The 21,388-nt window shown below is 57.8% G+C and overlaps 1 protein-coding gene across 1 annotated transcript in view; it reads left to right on the plus strand.

Annotated features, from left to right (window-relative positions):
- Positions 1-21,388, plus strand: part of ADD1 (adducin 1) — a 52,066-nt gene that overhangs the window by 29,321 nt on the left and 1,357 nt on the right. The window contains exons 4-14 of the mRNA XM_042782634.1: positions 348-428; positions 2,112-2,261; positions 4,120-4,263; positions 4,350-4,448; positions 5,133-5,312; positions 8,882-9,133; positions 11,680-11,781; positions 12,337-12,426; positions 13,098-13,190; positions 18,096-18,252; positions 19,996-20,088. Coding sequence (XP_042638568.1) covers positions 348-428; positions 2,112-2,261; positions 4,120-4,263; positions 4,350-4,448; positions 5,133-5,312; positions 8,882-9,133; positions 11,680-11,781; positions 12,337-12,426; positions 13,098-13,190; positions 18,096-18,252; positions 19,996-20,088 — 1,441 coding nt within the window. The remainder of the gene's footprint in view (positions 1-347; positions 429-2,111; positions 2,262-4,119; positions 4,264-4,349; positions 4,449-5,132; positions 5,313-8,881; positions 9,134-11,679; positions 11,782-12,336; positions 12,427-13,097; positions 13,191-18,095; positions 18,253-19,995; positions 20,089-21,388) is intronic.

The following is a 21,388-nucleotide window of genomic DNA, read 5'->3' on the forward strand; positions in this document are numbered from 1 at the left end:
ACTCCCTTGGAAACCTAAGGAGGGGTTGCTATGAGTTGGAGTCGACGTGATGGCAGTGAGTTTGCTTTGGTTTTTAGTGTAGAACTGTTTCCTCTCTTTGCCCTCAGTTACTATGAATGTGACTAAAATGTACTTCATGTACACGGCAAATTCAGTTATTGCAATAACAAGGTTCCAGGGCCTCTGAGCTCTGTGACAGGTACTGTGTTCAAGGTCTCCCCTAGTTAGCTCACGTAATGCTCACAGCAGACTTGGGAGGTGTGAGTAAACACGGGGATGTTTGTGGTCTGCAAGAATGCAGGCAGTTCTAATTGGGTTTGTGCGCTAACTCGTGGCTCTCCCCGCAGACCAGAGTGAACTCGGAGCAGGAACATTTCCTCATCGTGCCTTTTGGACTTCTTTACAGCGAAGTGACTGCCTCCAGCTTGGTAAGAGCAGCCCTCTCGTCTCGGGTAGCGCGTAGGTATGGGTTATGTCCGATAATCAAGCCAGCTTCCCAGTCAGCTCACGTACAAAACCAAGGAAGGGTGGAGAGGCCGTGTTTTTGTGATCAATTCAGTTAGAAACACCTTGGAGAGAAGTTTGAGCGCTTTCAACTGATTTAAGTATTTAAACTGATTCCCGTATTTTCACTGTCACTGTGATGGGAAAACAGAAGATAGCCAGTGCTGGTGAGGGGGTGGGCAAGTTGGAGCCCTTGTCCGCTGCTGGTGGGAGTGCGCAGTGGGAGAGCCCTTGTGGAAGACGGTGGGTGGTTCTTCCAGAGACTGAGAACTGAACCGCCGCACACCCTGGCAGTTCCACTCCTAGGTGCACAGCAGACTTGAAAGCTGAGAGTCCAACAGGGACTTGTCCACCAATACTCATAATAGCCAAAAGGTGGAAGCCACCTAAACACCTGTCACAGGTGAATGGCTAAACAGACTGCGGTGCGTGCACACAGCGGAGTGGTCCCAGCTGGTGGGAGGGATGACGTCTCAGTACGTGCTTCCACAGCGTGGAGCTTCAGTTACGCTGAGGGAGAGGGCAAATGCTGTATGATTTCACCTGTACAGGAAAGTGAGCAGAGGCAGGGAGAGCAGTGGGATCAGTGGCTACGGGGTCATGGGGCAGGAATCCACTGGTGAAGGCCATTGGTGCACAACTGATTGTTATGAGAGCTGTCAACAAGTTGTCCATCTGTAGAAAGTGGAATTGGCAGAAGTTGTGTGATAGATATGTTCACAACAATGACCGAAGCCCAGCAGCTGCTGAGGCTGTTACGTACGGCCAGACACCTCATGGGGCCGGCTTCCTCGGTTTGGAGATCAGGGTCATGGTTCTGTGGGACACTGGTTAATCGGCCTCGGATAGAACGTGTTTAGTCCTTCCCTTCTACCTCACAGTTCCATGCGTAGTTCCTTGGCTCTTAAAGCTCAGGAGCGGCCGTGTAGGGCACACAGTCGGTCGCTGTTTGCCGGGAGCCACAGAGGAAGAAGGAGAAGCAGGACAGGGAGGAGGATGAGGAGTGTGTGGGCTGATGGTCTCTGTGAACAGCTGCCTGCTTGTCAGGAGACCAGAAGGACTGCATGGTGCAAGCACATTGTGATCATTCCGATCACGGATGCTGCAGCAGAATCCTGATCCAAAGAGGGAAAGTCAGGACAGGGTTTCAGAGTCTCCTGGGCCCTCCACGTCTGAACAAGGCCTGGGTGAACCCCTGCGACTGTAGCCTTGAGGAAATCTTTGATGTGAAAATCTTTGAGTATCGCCTGACGTCTTTCTTAAAACTAAGTAGTAGTTTAACTTAACTAATACAAAATGTCTACCTTGAACATTATGGTCTTTCAAAAACTCTGTGAGATCAAAGTGTCAATAGCTGCTCACCAGATGCGACAGGACTCCTTGGGGCAGGGAGGTGACACGAGGAAGAGGAGGGTGGGAATGGTGGCAGCACAGCTCGCGGGATGTGACCACTGCTTCCAAATGGCACGAGTACAAATGCTGGAACTGGTTTATGTTGTGCTGTGTGTGTTCTCAATAACAACAAAATAACATCAAAAACACATGCATTCTGGTTGTGGTCATTTGAAAGCCTCGTGACATTTACACTTTTTGTTTCTTATTTGAAGGTTAAGATCAATCTGCAGGGAGATGTGGTAGACCGTGGGAGCACCAATCTCGGAGTCAACCAGGCCGGCTTCACGCTGCACTCTGCCATCTATGCTGCCCGCCCCGACGTCAAGTGTATCGTTCACATTCATACCCCAGCAGGGGCCGCGGTGAGTGCGCGTCCAGCCTGTGGCAGTGAGTCAGTGAGCTTAGCTCTGTGGCCTTAAAAACAAACATTAAGCAGTAAGTTTGACTTTCTTAAAAGAGTATGTTTTTCTCTTCCTTTTAAGGAGTCCATACGTTATCTGATTTTGGGAAACCTGTGACAATTCTGAAAATGTTCATTAGGTGGAACCATTAGAAAAACGTAGTGTTCTGAGGGTAGAGGGCAGATAGCGGGCTGCTGAGGACTGGTGTGAGGTGCAGAGCGACTCCTCATTGGAGCTGAGGACGGGAAAAGGAGGCACAGGGTGGGGGGCAGGCAGAGGGTGCTGTGGGCTCAGGTTGGGGTTCTCGGGGTCCAGCAGCCTTGAGCCTGCTGGCGGGCTGTGGGAAGGAACTGAGCCAGAGAGGGAGTGCTGAGGCCTGAAAGTCACACAGCAACTGTCCCACCCAGCCCCCCAGACACTGTGTCTGGCACCTGTGGAGCCCAGACTGCCTGGGGAGAGGCAGAAGGGCAGGTTGGGACAGAGGACAGATAGTGCGGGGCCAGACGTTCCGGGAGCCTGCCCCATCCCTGTCCCCAACCCAGGTCCCTTCTGTGGGAATGGGCTGCCACCTCTCAGCATGAAAATGCACATACTGCTAATCGGCACAAAGTCTGGCGAGGGAAAGTTAGAATTCCGCCTCGTGTTGCCAGGCTGCTGTTGTGATGGTTTGTGGGCTCCTCTGTGTGGAGGGCTCCCTCACTGATGGAGGAATGCTGTGTGAGTGTTCTGATACCATTTGTGCTGGACTGTTTGGGTGAGTGTTAGTTCTGCTGTGTGTTGCTTTGAACACACAGTTCCTGCTGTCTACATCAGAGTTAACAGCTGTACCATTCTCTGAATGACATCATGCTTTCTACCGGAATACATGCTGCCCCTTCCACTAAGGAGGCCATGCGTGTTTACAAGCGTCACTGTTGTTAGGTGCCGTGGAGTCAGCTCCAACTCATAGTGACCCTCTGTGCAGCACAATGACCCTGCCCACCGCGGGTGACCTGCTGGTGTCACACCAGAGGCCTGGCCTCCAGCTGACAGCACCACACAGGCCGCCACAGTAGCACAGACTGACAGACAAGTGGTGGGTGGGAGTCACTGGTGAATGGAAATTCAGACAGCTACCGCGCAGTGTGTTTTAAGATTGTCATCTCGGTCTCTGTGCGTGACAGGCGGTTTCTGACAGGAATCCAGGGTGGGGTGGCTCTGCAGATGAACCTTCTCTGTGGAATCGCTGGGCTGTAGGGTTCATTTGACTCCGGGAGCCTGTTAGACCGGGGTCAGATGCTGCTCTCTGGAGAAGGCCTTCAAAATGAACATAGTGTAAGGCCTGGTTGGGGGTTTGGAGGAAACTAAGAGTTACAGGAACACTTAGAATTGTTTTACTATGAGATTCACTTCGACGTAAATAAATGGAGAGAAATTACACAGTATCATTACCATAAACTTTTATAAGTTTGCTTTTATCTAATTTTCTGGAATTTCGGTCTTACCTACAACCGAGATGAACAGTACACCAAGACTTTGCACCCTTTTTGGAAATGTCACAAGTGACTGCTTGTCTTACCATTAAGTCTGAGCTTATGTAGAATTTATAATTAACGTGAAAAAAATCCACAACCATGTGGTTTCCCTTTGGGACTCGCAGCCTTGTGCTCACCTTTGTTTTTAAGTGCGGGTTGCTAGGAGCCCGGGAGGTAACGTTTATCCTAGTAAGTGTGTGGTTTTGTTTGTTTCTTAGAAGAGAACAAACCACCGCCCCTCTTGTAGTTCTCTGAGGAAAGCCTTCACTGTTGTGCCTATGTTAATGGGGCCCACCTCTCTCTAGGTCTCTGCCATGAAGTGTGGCCTCCTGCCCATCTCCCCTGAGGCGCTGGCCCTCGGGGAAGTGGCTTACCACGACTACCACGGGATTCTCTTTGGTGAGGAGGAAAAGGTCTTGATTCAGAAGAATTTGGGACCTCAAAGCAAGGTGGGTGGGTGCCTCGTCAGGTCTTGAACTCACAGAGGGGTCAGCGGCTCAGCTGGCTTCATGAAGCACCTGTGCTGTCCCCTCAGGTCCTCGTCCTCCGGAATCACGGGCTCGTCTCAGTTGGAGAGACCGTGGAGGAAGCCTTCTATTACATTCATAACCTGGTGGTTGCGTGTGAGATCCAGGTAGGTGGCAGCTGCCCTGCTTGGGCTGCAGTGCGTTTAGCTGTCGCTGGGCTTCACGCACGTCTTCGTACGTGTCTTGTGGGGATGAGTCCTGCAGGAATCTGTTTGCCAAAGATCACTCCTGGATTTGGAAATTGATCAGGACAAATGCCATTTCACTGATTTAAGTTGGCAGCAGATGACTGGGTTTTTCATTTCTACTTTTCACTTTCCCACTGCCGTCCATGAGGTCCCTGGTGTGCGCCAGGTTCTGTACCGGCTGTTTTATATGTGCCATATATGTGACATGTTTTGCATGTCATCCCATTGGGCTTGCTTAGAGAAAGCAGGTGGAGCGGAAGAGCCTTGCCCAGCTCACAGCTGGTGACAGCCATGTAGCCAGGCCGCGTGTGTGCCGCCTGCCGTGCCCTGGGTCTGCGGGTGCGAAGTGCCAAGTCTGTGCTTCCCACGTTCTCAGAAGTGCCTATTCCCCCAGATCTTTCTCCAAGTGTGAGCGCCCACTGTTGTGTTCATGTCCAAGACTAACGTTTGACATTGCCCTGCGATCGGTCTGTGGCTGCTCAGCCGCTTGCTGTGTTCTGAGCTCCTGTGGTTGGGCTCTGTGAAGCCCACTCATTCTCCAAGTCCTGGGTTTCTTGGCCTCTGTGAGGAACTCAAGCCACCATATTTCCTGTTTTGGAAAAGGTTCGTACACTGGCCAGCGCGGGAGGCCCGGACAACTTAGTCCTGCTGGATCCTGGGAAGTACAAAGCCAAGGCCCGGTCCCCGGAGTCCCCAGTTGGGGTGGAGGGCACCGGGTCCCCTCCCAGGTGGCAGATCGGGGAGCAGGAGTTTGAAGCCCTCATGCGGATGCTTGATAATCTGGTAAGAATGCGCGCTCACTAACAATAAACATAAATGTGGGTCTCTTCACACCAGTGCAGTGTCACTTCAGGGAAGTCCCCATTGGCTGGTGGGGCCGCGGTGGTCAGGGATCGCGGCAGGAGTGCCAGGTGCTCAGAGTGGCCTGGTGGGTGGAGGTTCGATGGGATGGCCCAGGCAGGCTCTTCCTGGCGCTCCTCCTCCTGTGAGCTCTTTGGACCTTTCACTGCTCTTCTGTTTAAAACTCAAGTGGGGACAGAAGAGAAGAGAGAGCGGGTGCTGTCGGTGTGCTTGGGGAGGTGGGCGGAGGTTGTCGAGATGAGGCTGTAGCCCTGGTTTGATGGCAAACGGGGAGGAGGACGAGGACGCTCATTGCAGACAGTCCCCGTGGGCACAGATCATGCTCCTTGAATGTCAGAAGGCCACCGACCATGGTCACCAGCATTGCGATCAGCCCCATCAGCTGTGCGGTCACGGTGAGCCCCGTGTGCACAGATGATGCTCCTTGAATGTCAGAAGGCCACCGACCGTGGTCACCAGCGTTGCAATCAGCCCGTCAGCTGTGCGGTCACGGTGAGGAGGGTGGAAAGCTGCAGAAAGGACATGGGGTGGCCTTCTTGGACTCCTGTCCTTTCACGAGGGAAGAAAGTCACCAGCAGCAGCCCAAGGCTTATTCCCAAGAGGCCAGACCTACCACCACCCTGCAGCCTTTTTGCCAGTTCTGACACTACCCATCCCAACCTTGGCACTCACTACTCCTCTGCTGTATTTGATTCTTTGTTGCAGTGGCCACCCAGAACTCACAGACTGTCCTCACGATTTTGGGGTTTGTTAGGGAAGTTGTTGTTAGGTGCTGTCGAGTGTTTGGGACGCACAGCAGCCCCCTGTGCAACAGAGTGAACCCTGCCCAGTCCTGTTGCACCCTCCCGGTCCCTGCTGCGCTGGAGCCCATTGTTGCTTAGGGAGGGGAGAGGCTGCAGTTAGGTTGAGGCCAGCACTCCAGGTGCAGTTCTTCAATCAGGACAGCCTCCTCTCAGCCACGCCCTCAGGCGCACCTCTCTCTGGCCCTTGGTCTCTTGGCCTGGCCTCTGCCCTGCTCTGACAGGCGTTGTGGAACTCTTTCAGTTCTGCCAATGGGGGCACCTAGGTGCACCCCATCCCCCCAGCAAGCCGCCTACCCAGAGGCACTTGGCTGTCTCGCTCCATGGACTGGCAAGCCCACCACTGTCTCGTTCTGGTGTCTCGGTCCTGCTGCCTCTCTCGGCACCCTCTCTCTGCCAGTCCCTCTGCTGTTGTCTCAGCACAGGGATCTTGGGTCCAAGGACACGCTCCAGTCCTGGCTTCTCCTTCTGGATGGTGGTGAGACCCCTCTTCTGCCTCTGGGAAGGCTCGTTTTAAGTCTGGGGGACTGAAAAACTGACCAGTCCCCACATTAACATTCCATACACCTTGTTTGCATGGTTCACCCCCTCAAGGGTGCCATGCACCTTATTTTTACTTTATAAGTGAGCCAGCCCGTCTTCTTGGTGGGCCACAAGCACCTCCTATTGCATAGTTCCACTGTCAGACGGTGGGAGTCACAGAGACTAGAAGAGTGCACCAAGTGATGCGCCACGCCAGCACTACAGGGTTGGAGAGGCCCCCACTGTAGACATTTTAACACATGCATCTAGGGGCATGCTAGCTTATTGTCAGAAATCAGCACCCAGGCCCAGTTCTCAGGGCAGAACTGGGTTCAGTGTCAGCTACAAGCCATGCATGAGGTTGCAGGTCTGAGGGTGGCCTTGAATTTGGATTTGACAGCATTGAAAGGGGGAAAGTGAGGAAAAAGCACAGGCCCCTCAGGAGTCAGTGGTGTCTGCCGTCCTTGGGTCTCCCCAACCCGTGGAGAAGCCCCTGAGGCCTGGCTCTGCAACTGCGAGGCGTCTGCTTGGAGAAGGGTGTGCTTCTGAAGACCATCTTCATTCTTGCTCCTCTGGGAAGCACACTTGTTATTGGGACACCCTCATCCCACTAGTGGGACAGGGGCCGGGGCCGCCCTCGTCTCTGTCTGGGGGTCCTTACAGGAAAACAGTACTCCCTGCAATTGTTGACACCTTTTCCGTGTATTGGAGGAGTGACTGGTACTGCAGGTTCCCCGAGAGGACAGCCCCCCAGAGAGGGTAGTGCCTGCAGAGAGGAGATGACTGTTTCTTTAGTGTCCCGGTGGGTAGTGTGGGCCCAGCCCGTTGGAGGCTCCCAGCCGGGTGACCCCTCAAGTTGTCCCTGGTTGTCAAGGTTCTGTGGGTGACGGGGACCCCCAGGAGCCTCCTGGAGAGGACCCTTTGGGGAAAGCGCTGGCGCCCTGCAGCGTGCTAGCACCGCAGACTCGGGCTTCCAGGACCTCTTCACCAGCTCTCCGTCTGGGCCCCACACAGCCGCGTCCTCTGCTCAGGGTTTCAACACTGCTCTCACCAGGAGAGGGCCCACTTGCACGCTCCCCCGGGTTGCTCATTCTCATTCAAGATGGGCATGGCACTGGTCTGTGCCACTCCCCATCTCCTTTGCCGAGTTCCGCCTGGTAGAAGCAGCCGAGGGGTCCCACTGACCCTGTGGGGAGCGGATTACACCCCAGAGGTGGAACCAAGTTGCCCTAATGTTTGTCCGCCAGCCCCACACCCACAGACGCTCAGCACCTGATGGCGTGAACAAGACATGGTGTGCCCCTTAAGGAGGTGGTCTGTGGGGGAAAGGGGCAGATGTGCTGGTTCCATGGGGGCGCTCGGTGCTGGACAGCATGTGAATCTTGGGGCGCGTACTTCAGAGCATCGGTCGTAGTCATGAGACAGAATTGAAGGTTGAACTTGAACATTGGTATGGTCGAGTGTAAAGTAATTTTGCTGGGACCTGATGTCAGGCGACACCCTGGCCAGGTCTTCCCTAGAGATTGTTCCGGTGTTCAGGACTGACTCAGAAGCCAGAAGCATTCAGCACATGGTAGGGTCCGTGTGCCCTGCACTGTAGCCAGCAGCAATAAGCCTGCTTGCGTTTCCCGTTTTAACTTTTGACTGGAAAGTTGTACATGTAGAGGGAAGTGTGCATATCAGAAACATTCAGTTTGTTGAATTTCAGAAACCCAACCCCTGTGTAACCAGCGCCCACATCAGAAAGCAGCACAGCACCTCGGAAGCCCACCCGCCCGTGGGTCACCCGTCCTGCCGTCCACCCGCAGAGACTGCTCGGTCCTGCCTTGCACTTTGTGCATGGAAGCACGGGGTGGGCTCTCCGCTGGGCGCCGTTTCGGGGAGATTCATTCCTATTGCGTGGAGTAGTCACCTGCGTGCATCGCTGTGTCATGTTTTGTTGCAGGAACACACCACGTTTACCTGTTCTGCCGTCAGTGGGCATTTGGGTTCTTTCTGACTTGGGGCTGTTAGGCTGGTGCTGCCAGGCACTCTGGTCGCTGTCTGGTGCCTTGGTGATGTGTGCATTTCTGTTGGTGCCTGCTTAGGGACTTTGGCGACGGCTTCACAGTAGAGCCCAGGGTGAGGTCGGGAGTACTGACTGGCTTTTTCTTTCTCTTTGGCCCTTAGGGTTACAGAACTGGCTACCCGTATCGGTACCCTGCTCTGAGAGAGAAATCTAAAAAGTACAGTGACGCCGAGGCTCCTGCTGGTGTCCCGGGTTCCTCCTTTGCTGGTGACGGTGACTCGGGCACCTGCTCCCCTCTCAGACACAGTTTTCAGAAGCAGCAGCGAGAGAAGACTAGATGGCTGAACTCTGGCCGGGGCACCGACGCCCCTGAGGAAGAGCAGAATGGAAGCAGCCCCAAGTCGAAGACTAAGGTGTGGACGAGCGTTACACACGATCACGTGAAACCCTTGCTGCAGTCTCTCTCGTCCGGTGTCTGCGTGCCAAGCTGTATTACCAACTGCTTGGTCTGTGCCTCCTTACTGTTCATAGTTAGATGACATAGAGCGAGTGGGGTGACTGGGACCTCGGAGGCTTTGGGAGCCCAGCCCTGTAGCCCTGGTCGTTGACCTCCTGTAGTCTGAGCCCAGGCCCACCTCCTCTGTTAGCCACAACTTGATAATACTGTCTGCTTAAAACTGCTTAAGATGGGACGGACCTCCTTGGTCATTCCAGCCTAACCATGTGATGTCAAAAGACTAACTCCCTGGCTGCCCGCATTAAGCTCACAGTAGGCCCTCTGGCTGCATTCGGATTATGTCGAGGGACCTGGCAGTTCATGTGTGAGAAGGCAGTCCCGCCACCGCAGTGCTGTCATCTCGTGGTCCCTTTGGTCCCTGGACCCCGTCTTTAACGCTTCCGTGTGCTCTTAAGCAGTTTTCCCTGATGGCTTTCTGACACGTTCTCTGCTGCCCTGTCCTCTCTCGTGAGCTGTGTCCCCTCCTCCTATCCCAAAGCCTCCGAAGGTCACAGCCAGCTGCCCTCTGCATGGACTGTGCATGTGAGTAGATGGCCATAAGGGGGGCGGTGCCTCGGACCCCCGCTGGGTGCGGCATGACCCAAGTGCAGCGCAGGCCATCGGCAGGGCCCAGGGTGCCCTGTCCTGGTGCTGCTCAGTGCCCGCAGGCCTGAAAGCCGCCGTTACATGGTGCTCAGACGTGGGCGGGGCCTGAGTCTGCCTTACTGTTCTCATGAAGCGGAACCTAGGCCGTGGCAGGCTGCCTGGCCCCTGTGGACAGTGTAGCCCGGAACGGGCTGGGGCCAGTGTTCAGCTGGCAGCAGGTTAGATGTGCCTGTGGCAGCAGACAACTCAAGCAGCAAACTGGGCTTCCTGGGGCCTGGTGACAGCTCTCACTTGACAGGTTGCTTTACCGAAAGCCATTCTGCCCTCCTAGGTGGTTCTGCACACTTGCTGGGGGGCGGAGCCTCCGTGTGCGTAAGCAAGTGTGTCATGCAGGCCGAGGAGCCCGGCGTGAGCTCCACAGGGCTCCGAGTGTGTGAGCGTGCTCTCCCTCCTCTCGCCTGCCCCCTCCTCTCCCCTCCCGCCCTTTCTCCCCGCCCCCTTCCTTTCTTCCTTACTGTTTTTCTTCTTTTTGGTTCACTTGTTTAGTTTTTAGTTATTTTACTTGTTAAAGGAAGAAAGCCTTGAGAACAGGCTGTGCACTGAAGACGTATAAGTGTAACGCCAAGTGGTCGGGATGCGTTCTCCAGGGGGCACAGGCAGCAGCAGCTATACTGCTCAGTTTCTGCTAGCTTGACGAGAAGTTAAGTCTCGGTAGACGTTGTAGTCAGTGCACAGTGAGGGGACCCCGTGCAGCGTGTAGACTTATTCCTGCTGTTCCGGAGTGACGGCGGCCCTCACGGTGTCCAGGTCGGTACGGTAACTTACAATGACTGTTCTTCGTTTCCCAAATGTGTTCAAGCTTCTGAGGCCGTCGTTTCATGTTTTGACTAAAAGTGATTCTTAGTAAAAGGCTGGAGTTGTCTCTATGTGAGAAGATAACCACCAGTGAGTACTCCACGGCTCCACGCCCATTCCATCTTTTCCTTTACGGCGCCTAAGCTTTTCCACTTCTGTTGCTTCTTTGCAGCCTTCGGGTCTATGGCTGTCTAATTGCCTCCTGAACATATTTTGAAAGGCATCCAGCTGCCCTCTCAGACGGGCCTGTTTGCGTGCTCAGTGCCTATTTGTGCCTGAGGGTTAGAATCAGACGCCAAAGCTAGTACTGGATTAGAGACCCAAACACTGTGCGTGTGACCCCAGGGCACCTGTGTGCCCGTAATACGTACTGGCGGTAAAACGGCCTTGAACTGAGGACTTGGGAAGCGCTTTGAGTTTGGCTGGGTGTTTTTGTAACCCTTAAAACGTTCAAGTTATATAAAATATTCCCATCACCAAACTCCGCCCCAGGGAGCTGCTGTGGACGTGTCCTACTGTCATTTTCGTGGGCTGAAATGTTGCCCCAACGAGCGTCCAGTGCCCTGGTGTATTTCCATGCTCCAGCCTGGGGATGCCCCCTTGCCTCCCGGTGCACCTGGGTGGCCACATCCCACCGCTTCCCATGACCCGTCATCTCATGCTTCAGTTTGCTTTGGCGTTGGCTACCTCACCTCTCAGAGCGGTGAACCAATGGTCTCTGGAGGGTCTCCCACCAGCTTCCATGGGAAGCCTGGCCACGCCCACGGCCAGCCTGTGCGTGCTGCAGGTCTCAGCTAGGTGTTGGAAATCACCCTTGCTGGGGGGGGGGTGTCACTGTCCGACTCGCACCGCTAACTGGTTTTGGTGTGGCCCCCGCCCCCTCTTATGGGCACGTTCATTGGTTCAGTTCTCTGTGATGTTCAGTGCATGACAGATGTGACACCCGTGGGTCACTGCCACTGTGTCCCGGTCCTGACTGTCCGCCTGTTCTTGATATTGCAGTGGACTAAGGAGGACGGACACAGAGCCCCCACCTCTGCCGTCCCTAACCTGTTTGTCCCACTGAACACTAACCCCAAAGAGGTCCAGGAAATGAGGAACAAGGTGCGTACTACCACCACCTCTCGGCAGGGGCTCATGGGTGGGGAGGAGGCCTGAACGTTGCTCCCATGCACGGGCAGAGAGGACCTCTCTGTCCCCACCCTTACAGCTGATGTTGGCCCAGGTGCCGCCTCTGCTGCTGGGCTGACCGGCGGGGGGTGGGAGCACTGAGCTCAGCGCGTTCACATGGCGGGCTGCCATCGGGAGCAGAATGACCATTCCTGGCCAGGCAAATGGCCAGCCTCCCTCTTGGGGCTTGTTCAGGGAATTGGGAGCAACAGCTGGTGTGTCAGAACGTGAACCCTGCCAAGAAGTCCAGCTGCTTTGCAACTGTTCCCCACCTCTGCACCAGTGCCACCCTAAGACGGGCACACAGGAACACGCAGGAGGGCCAGCAAACGCGCTGTGTGTGCTACAGAGCTGTCGCGGAGGGGAGGGAGCTCCGAGCAGCCCCCATGGCCCAGCTGCCAGCACTGCTTGCTGCGTGGGCGGGAGGAGCAGAGTGGGCCTGCTCGGAGCCCCAGCACCTGTTCACGCGTCCTCTCCTTCCCCACTCAGATCCGAGAGCAGAACTTGCAGGACATCAAAACGGCAGGCCCACAGTCGCAGGTTTTGTGTGGTGTGGTGATGGACAGGAGCCTCGTCCAGGTGAGCGCTCAGCACGCCTCCGGCGTTAGTGGGTGGTGTGCGCGTGACCGGCTGCCGCGGAGGCCTTCCTCAGTTAGGAGAGTAGCTGTGAGGTGAGTATGCTAGGCAGCCGGTCAGCTTTGTTGACTCCTCACGGTGAGCAAACAGCCCCTCTTCTCTCGGGCCTCGGCCAGCGCCAGCATGCCAAGCGCCCGGTGCCCTCCGGCCTTGCTCCTGCGACGCATGTGGTGGGGGGCGGGGCCTGGGCTTGCCCCGTGTTTGAGCAGGCATCCCGTGTAGCTGCTGGAGAGGGCCGGGGCTGTGGGCTCTGGGTCTTGTAGGAATTGCCTGTCTGTAATCGAGTGCTGCTTGGGAAGCGGGGTGGGAAGGGTTCCTGTCAACCAGGGCTGCATCTCCCTGCATTTCTGTCAAAGGAAGACACCAGTGAGGTGCAGGCAGGAGCTGTGTGCGCAGCCGCTGGGAGGATGGGGCGTGCCTCACGCCTCTAGCATGACCCTGCGGGGCTCCAGGCTAATGGCTGTCTCCCGTCCGGCCCTGTGTTGTGTGCACGCTCCATCGCTCCCACCTGTGGGTGTGTCTCCTGCATGCTCTGAGCTGCCACCATCACGGGCTCTGGGTGGTGTCTCGCAGACGGGCCTGGTTTGCTCTCATGACTCAGTTTACCGTTGCAGGACGCACCCCTCTCTGACTGTACGGAAACTATCGAAGGGCTCGAGCGTACAGAGCAGACCTTTAGTCCCGCTAAGTCTCTGTCTGTTAGAAAGGTACTCACTGTCCCGTCCTTCCTACCTCCCAGTGTGCGATGCCGGGCCAACCCCCACCCCCACTGGCCATTTCTTAGTTACCGAAGTCCCATCAGCAGATCTCCGAGTCCTTGGTGAGAGTGCACAGAGGGTTCTGTTCTGCCCTTTGGTCTCTAGGACGCGTGGTTTCCTGTGGTAGCAGCGCCCGAGCTGTCGCAGAGAGCAGCCCCTCCTGACGCCCTGCATGCCCCCGTGGTCACTGCATGGTTCTGAGTTCCCAGCAGTTTGCCTCTTACGAGATCCTGTGATTTCAGGGGGGCCATTTTGGCAAACCGCCAGCGGTGGGGGCTGCTCCTCCGTGGGCCCGTTCGCCCCTCGCTAGCTCTGGTGTGGACCGTAGGTGGAGGTGGCCACGATGCTGGGTCATCTCATTGGACAAGGTCATTTCTGAATGGCACGGAGAGTAGGACAGTGTCTGCTGGCCCTGGTTGGACATCTGTTTCTTTTACTTTGGAAAGAAACCCTGAATGGTGACAGCTGAACGGCAGGATGAGTACGTTGCGTGTCACAGAACTGCACGTGTGACTGGGGGAGATGACAGACTTTGTTACTTGCACGCTTACCACAGTTTAAAAAAGGCTCCAGTGGACCCAGAGTGTTTGGAGCCATGGGGCTGCATAAACCCCTGAAACTATCACCCCAAGATCATCTTTAAACCTCCAACCAAAAAGTCCCCTGAAGTCTTCTTCAAACTAAGCAATGGTTCAGCTTAAAACACGCCAGCCTTGAGCCTGGTGCCCTTTTAGGAACTCTGTGGGATCAGAGTGACAACACACCTGGAGGGTGAGACGGACCTTAGCTCGCGGCGTCAGGGAAGGACAGCTCAGGGCCAAGCGTGGCGGCCCAGCTCAGAGAGCGGCATGAGCATCACCGGCTGTGTGTGTGCTGCTGTGGGCTTGGTGTGCTGCTTGTGTGTGTTCTCCACGACACCCACACCAATAACACTGTAAACAGAAGAGAGTGGCTGTCAACCCTGCCCCCCCACGGAGAAGCCCTTGAGGCGCAGGGACATAGGAGAGCGAGTACTTGGAAACCCCCTGCAGCCCCTCTCCATGTGCCGTGTGCCTGACATGGGTGACGGGCATCTCTGTTGGCTGGCACATGGCTCCAGGGAAGGGCACCTTCCCTGAGCATTTGCGTTGCCTCCCTGTCCACCTGTACCACCCTGGCGGTGGCAAGGGGCACACTAGCGTGTGTGCAGGCGGGCTGCAGGGCGGGGCTGGCGGCATGGCCTGGAATCCTGGCTGCGGCGCTCTCCTCCCGCACGGGTGGTGTCGGGGCCTCTCGGACTTGGCACACCTCTGTGAGATGCAGGTCTCTGGTGGTGAGGGTCTGGGTGGCAGAGCCCTATGCCGTGGACCCTCGCTTCTGCCTGCAGCCCCCATTCATGATGCTGCGTCACTTGCTAACGCATTGATCCCATTCGGCGGCCCACCTTCCCTGACCTTAGACTCGCCTAAGTCTCCCATTCATGAAAGGGGACAGACACACTCCTTCTCTGTCTGCTGGCTTGTCACGTCACGTGTAGGCCGTTGCTTTCTTGTTAGTGAACGATCCTTTGTCTCAGGCGTGTGATGGTGTCTCTAGGTCGGCACAGGCAGCCTCCGGCTCGGCCGAGGGGAGCAGCGTTGCGGCTGAGTGTGACCGCACCGTGTCTTTGGTTGGTTGCATGTGCTGGCTTTGGCTGGCTCGTGTCAAGGCCGCCGAGAAGCAGCGTGGTGGGACAGGCCTTCACGCTTGCCCAGTGGCGGGTCTGTGCCAGCAGTGGCCAGGCCCCTCGCCCCGGCCCGGGGCCTCTGACGCGCTCCCCCAGCCCGAGCACCTCCGTGTGAGCGATGGGTTCCGTATCTTCAGCAGCATGACCAGAGGGAGCTGACCCCGGTAAAGAGCTGCTGGACTGCACAGGCCCTCAGGCAGACAGGTGGCTGTGCCTGTGTCCCTCGTGCCCACCTGCACCGCTCCGGGCCTGTCCCACCCTCACTGGGCAGGTTTCCTTTTCAGGTGTTTTTCCACCTCTGCTTGTGTGGGCCTCGGGACACCAACATTGTCAGTCCTTGGAAAATGGCCTTGCTCATTGGCTTGGCCACTGAAGGGAACCGTGCTTGTTCAATCCTGAGGAGGCCCCACTTCCCAGAAAGGCCGCTGGTGCACGTGAACTTGGCCGCAGTGGTGGAGCGGGGGGCGGGGCCTTTCCAGAGGACTTGCCCTCCTCCCTTCGGCTGGGCCCTGCGCTCCATCTCAGGAGGAAAAGGAGCCCTCCGCAGGCTCTCGAGTTCCGTTTTGCAGGCCCCAGCAGGTCTCCAAGAGCACTGTGGCTTCCTTCCCTGGCTGCGTGGGGACTGAGCCGTCAGAGCCCGGGCTGTCCTGCTCAGGTCACGAGGGCGCCCCTGACTGCGCCTGTACACACGCGCTTTGCGTCGGGGCCTCAGACGTGGGAAGCCCTGCCGCGTGCAGCCGTGGCCCCTCTTCGGGCACTTGGCTGACGTGAGCTCCTGCTGCGTGCGTGTGGCCCAGGAACAGTGAGGGTTCGCACCAGACTGACTCCTGTTCCGCCCCAGTCCTTCTATCTGCAGGTGAAGAGCCTGGCGTTCAGGAAGGCTGGTGCCCAGCTTCCCCGATGGGGCCCTCAGCCCGCCCAGGCAGCCCCAGCAATGCGTTGCACCGCTCCCGGCCATCTGTCTTATTCGGAGCCTTGGGGGTGACAAGGGGAGGGAGGCGCGGGACCCTGTGGCCTGCCTGGGGGAGGGGCTCCCTTGGGGCCCGCTTTGCTCCTCGAGCACTGCCACCCCTCTTCCTGCAGAGAGTGGGGCTACCCTGTCCCTGTGTGCCTTCTGAGCTGGCCTTTGTGGTCCTCGGCCGAGTCGGGGCTGCAGCCCATGCCAGGAGCCCGGGGCCCTCCCTGCACCTGGATGGGAAGGGCCCGCTTATCCTGTGGGAGAAGTCGGAACCGGGACAGGGTTTTGATGTTGCTCACAACTGGTTCTTGGCATTTTACTCATTTTCAAACTTTGAAATTTGATTTAGGTGAACTTACACATTTCTCTTAGATCTCATATCAGCATCTCATTGTTTTGTTTTTACTTTTATTGCAATTTGGGTGAAAGTTTACAGAGCAGATTCATTTTGCATACAGCAGTTCATACGCATTTTGTTTCATGACACTGACTACAGTCCCCACAACCGAACAGTTCTCCTCCCACTTCCTCCCCATGGTTACCTCTCCCCGTGTCCTCCTTTCCCATGCACTCCTGCCGCGTGAGCCGTCTCCCTGTGCAGACACTGCCCTTCTGATCTCCCATGGCTGAGTGTTCTGAGGAGTGTGTCTACCTGGTGTAAATGTTCACCCTGTACGCCTGTCTGTTGTCTGCCTGGAAGCCACAGGAGTGGGTTCAGTTCCAAGTGTAATGGGTGACTAGGGGCCGTGGTCTTGGACATTTCACTATTTTCTTTCAGACCAGCAAGCCTGGTTTTCTTTATGCTTCTGAGTTTAGTTCCACATTGCTCTCCCACTCTCTGCGGGATCTCCCGCACTGATCCCTCTCGGAGTGGTTGGCAGTGGCAGCCGGGCACTATCTAGTTCTTCTGGTCTCATGGCCATATAGGCTGAGGATCACACGGTCCACTAGTCCCTTGGACTGATTGTTTCCATGCGTCTTTGGTTTGCATTCTTCTTTACTGGGGACGAGGAGAGAGCCATCGCTGCAGCTAGGTGGCCTCTTGAAAGCTTTTCGGGCTCCAGTGGCGACTTCACTGGCAGTGACACACAGACTGAGGTGCAGCGGCCCCTGGGTTTCTGGAACGCCACTGCTCAGAGGCGTCCTTGGCACTGCCCGCCTTGTGCACAGAGGCTGAGCCGAGGCCTGTGGCTTGAGGGGCCCGGCCAGCGCCCCAGCTTATGCAGGCAGGCAAGGATTCGACGTCCTGCTCAGGGAGGCGGGCCTGCTTCTGAAGGAGACGTGCCTCACCGGAGAGGGCTCCCTGACCCCCTGGACCCGTCCCCGAGGCCCTGTGAGCAAGGCTGTGTGCTCAGCAGGCCCTTCGCTGCCCGGGAGCCCCGGCCGCCGGCCCGGCCTGCGGAGCAGCTCCCCAGGAGCCATCTGGTAGTCGCCTCCCTCCCGGAGCCCTGCCTCTGGGGCCACTTGTCACTGAGGGCCAGCTCTGGCGACCGAAGGCCTCTGTCCTCGGCTTGCCTCCTTCGTGTGTGGAGTGCTCGGTGGGTGGGTGGCGTGGTGCCCAGGCCCAAGCCAGCGACTGCGGGGGGCGGGGGGAGTGAGGGGTGAACTGCATCGCCAAGAGCTGCCCGCCCGCCCCTCCACAGCCTGCCCTCCCCAGGCGCCCGCAGCCCCATCCCAGCCCGCCCGCCCCGGCCCGCTTCTCCCTCAGGACTGGGTGTGCCTGCCGTGCGTTGCTTGCTTGCTTGCTTCTTTTATACGAGCTCGGATTTCCAAATTGTTCAGACCTGGTGACATTTTGTCACCTGTAAACACTTGGGGGGACGTTCTTAAACCCTTAGTCACAGAACAGAACTTGTCTGTGTCCCCAGGAGGTGGGCAGACCTCCGAGTGTGGCTACTAGTCAGGAAGCAGGGGCGGCCTTCGTAGACACAATGGGCAGGCCCCCAGGAAGCCCCCCAGGCAGTCTGGCGCCTTGGCTTCTGAGGCCTGAGGCCTGTGGGCCCGTCCCCTCCTGTGCCCTTTGTCTGTAGGGACTGTTTTCACATCTCTGCTCCTGGGCTCCCGAAGGTTCCAGGGAGCCAGAATCCAGGCCTGATGGTCGCAGCCTCCCCACCCCACAGCCAGCCGTGCCCGCAGGGGTCAGAGCCCGAGGGCCCGGCCGCCCGGTGAGCCACGTGCGCTCCGTCCGCAGGGGGAGCTGGTGACCGCCTCTAAGGCCATCATCGAGAAGGAGTTCCAGCCCCACGTGATCGTGAGCACCACAGGCCCCAATCCCTTCACCACACTCACCGACCGCGAGCTGGAGGAATACCGACGGGAGGTGGAGCGGAAGCAGAGAGGCTCGGCAGGTGAGCACGGCTGCCGGCGGGCTCTCCCAGAGGTGGGCACTGGGTGGGCTGGGAACAGTCGGGCATGGCCCGCCATTTTGCACGCAATTTCAAGTGTGTACGGGAGCACCCTCAGATCAGCAAGGTCCAGTCCGTGGGCGGGTGGCCCTGGTTGAAAGGAGTCGCAGATGCCCAGGTAGCTGCCTCTGGAAAGCATTCGGGACGGTCCCCACAGCAGCAGACCTGCCGCCGCAGAACCCGGGGAGGGCAGGCTCCGCGGGGCACCCGTACTGAGCGCAAGCTGGCGGTTCAGCCTGGAAAGACACGGGGGAGGGTGCAGACCGCCTCTTCCTGAAGGTGCCCTTCCTGGGTTGGCAGTGCCAGGGCTGCCCCCAGCCGCCTTGGCTTTACATCTTGTGGCTGCTGGAGAGGACCGTGCAAACACTGTCGTCGAGGTGCTGCCCTGTGTCCCCCGATGCTGCCCACTCCGCCTTCTCCGCAGGCTCCCGCCCCGGGTCCTGAGGAAGGTGGGGCCCGACATCGCAGCCAGCTCTTGGGCCGCAGGCTGCTGGAGGGAGTTTTCGCCTCCTGCCACGTGGCCCTGCTCAGAGCTCAGCCTCTTGAGCGCTCGGCCCTGCTGGGGGCGCGGCCTGGCCGGTGTCTTTGTTATTCCCCAGAGGAGAGGCTAGCACGTTGTGTGTGTTTGAGCTGCTGGTTACATGGAACCCCAGTTCTCGTGCACGTGTGTTTGTGTGTGTATGTGTGTGTGTCTGCCCTTTGAACTCTTTCAATCTCTGGGAAACTTGTTTGTCGTGGTGTGTTTTACAGATAACGTGTAAGACATGTTAGTGCGTGGTGCTAGGGCAGGAGACTGAACAGGGACCAGCGTAACCAAGCTCTGGTCCCGGAGACGCTGGCGGAGGGCGTGCCAGTGGGAGCAGTGTTGAGAGCCCCGCCCTTCACCGCCGCCAGCCCTGCAGCCAGGCTCTGCAGCCAGGGTCTGGTCTTCGTCAGCTTATCTGATTTAGAAACTAAACAAAACCAAGCTCACTGCCGTTGAGTCAGATCTGACTCATAGCGACCCCTCCTTGGGTTTCTGAGGCGGTATTACTATGGAAGTAGATTGCCCAGCCTTCCTTCAGAGGAGTGGTTGGTGTATTTGAACCACCAGTCTCCTGGTTAGCAGTCAAGTGCCTTAGGCACTATGCTACCAGAGTTCCTAAAGATCAGCATTAAAGTACCAACCCTGTGCTGTTGACACAGGGCTTCAGGAGTGGTGAGTGGGTGAGACTGCTCAGTGTGACGGGGCACACTCACGGGCCGCCCAGCCCATCGCACGGCCACTCGAGAACAGGCTCTCTGGATAAGAATGGAAGTTAACGTGGTTCCCACACAGTAACCTGAGATTCACCTCAACCCTCGGGTCCCAGCAGGCTGCCCTTCTCCACTGGGGAGGCGGAGGGGAAAGAGGACGTCTGGCTGCGCGCCCTTGCTGGCCCAGCCCGTCCTCTGGGAGCTCGGCCCCCCGACGGCACCGCTCATGGGCCCCGGGGGACGTGCGCTGGCCCCTGCCGCTGAGGTGATGGTGCTCACGGGCCGTGCCCTCCTCTGTCCTCTCAATGTCTGTGACCTGCCCTCCTCTGTCCTCTCGATGTCTGTGACCTGCCCTCCTCTGTCCTCTCGATGTCTGTGACCTGCCCTCCTCTGTCCTCTCAATGCCTGTGACCTGCCCTCCTCTGTCCTCTCAATGTCTGTGACCTGCAGAACGTCTGGACCAGACGGAGGAGAAGGGGGAGAGCCCACCAGAGCCCGCTGCACCCCAGACGCCCCCCAGCACCCCCGTCAAGCTCGAGGAAGGTGAGCACTGCGGCAGGCGGTGCCTGGGGCCGCGCGCGCGCTCACAGGGACACACACCCTGTGGGGACACACCCTGTGTCCAGCACTAGTCCTGTTAACACGACTGAAGATGTGTGCGACTGAAGGCACATGAGTCTGCCCCGCCTCCTCGGCCCGCGTGCACGGCCTCCTTGGCCTAAGGCAGCACAGATTGCTCAGTGCAATGTCACAATGGGGTGGGCAGCTCCAGGGATCGGGCCCCACGCCACGTTAGACGGCCACCGGCCCGTTGCTTGCACGTTGCTCACACCTCCCTGTGTTCCGACGACACCTCGGGAAGGCTTGATGTCACTTCCTGTGCTGGACCGCCCCAGTGAGAGCCCCGCCTTGTGTCTGCCTCTCCGACCGCCACTGTCTGTGACGCGGTGTGCTCTGGTGTGTCTTGTCCCTTGGTCTGCACACCGGTGTCTCCTTGTCTGTGTGGACGCCCACGGCCCCCTCTCGTCACGTGCTGTGCCCACGCTGTGTGGCGAGGGCCGTGACTGAGTGTGTGGACTCTCTCCCTGTGCTTTTCTCTCCTTGTGGCTGCGCTGTGCACAGGAGGCAGCTGTGTGAAAGAGTACCTGTTACCGTAGTAAGTACCGCCCGCCGCGCGCTCCCACCGGCCCCGCTGCTTTGCCTCATCCTCCTGCCGCTTTGTGTTTCCTGACTTAATTTCCTGCTTATTAAAACCGACACCCCTTTCTTTCCGCCTTCTGAGGGGCTGTCACCCCAGGCCTTGTGCAGGCTCGGCCGCCCTCTGCTTGGGGCACTCTCCATCACTGAAGCTCGGGGTGGCCACGTCTTCTGTTTAGCCTTCGGGGTCCTGCCTTCTTAGTGGGAATGTTTGCCCGGCTGAATCCCCCATCAACCTGAGCGAGGCTCAAAAGGGTAGATCCTGCTGAGGACGTGGCGATGGGGTTGTTAGGACCCTCCCTGAATGGGGGCTGCTCGCCGGGTGAGACCAAGCCCAGCCTTCCGGAGCACCCGCAGGCAGCCTCTGCCCTGGTGCCAGCCGCAGCTCGGCACAGCGGGCGCTCACGCCTCAGGCCCTTCCCCGGAGGGTCCTCTGGAGCCGAGCGGCCCCAGGGGCTCAATCCCAGCACCAGGGCTTGGGGAGCAGACCTCCTGGAGCCGCTCCTCACCCGCAAGCGGCCCGGCCCCAGCGTGGCCCGTGGCTCGCCGGATGTAGACGTCCCGAACGGCGTTCACTAACATGCCAGGCACTGGCAGCTCTGTGGGCCGTTGAAAAAGCCGGCAGAGAACTCGGGTGAGAGTGTCC

Source organism: Orycteropus afer, unplaced genomic scaffold (genome assembly GCF_000298275.1).
Source record: "Orycteropus afer afer isolate SDZICR_OR568_19922 unplaced genomic scaffold, OryAfe1.0 scaffold00398, whole genome shotgun sequence".
NCBI lineage: Eukaryota > Metazoa > Chordata > Mammalia > Tubulidentata > Orycteropodidae > Orycteropus > Orycteropus afer.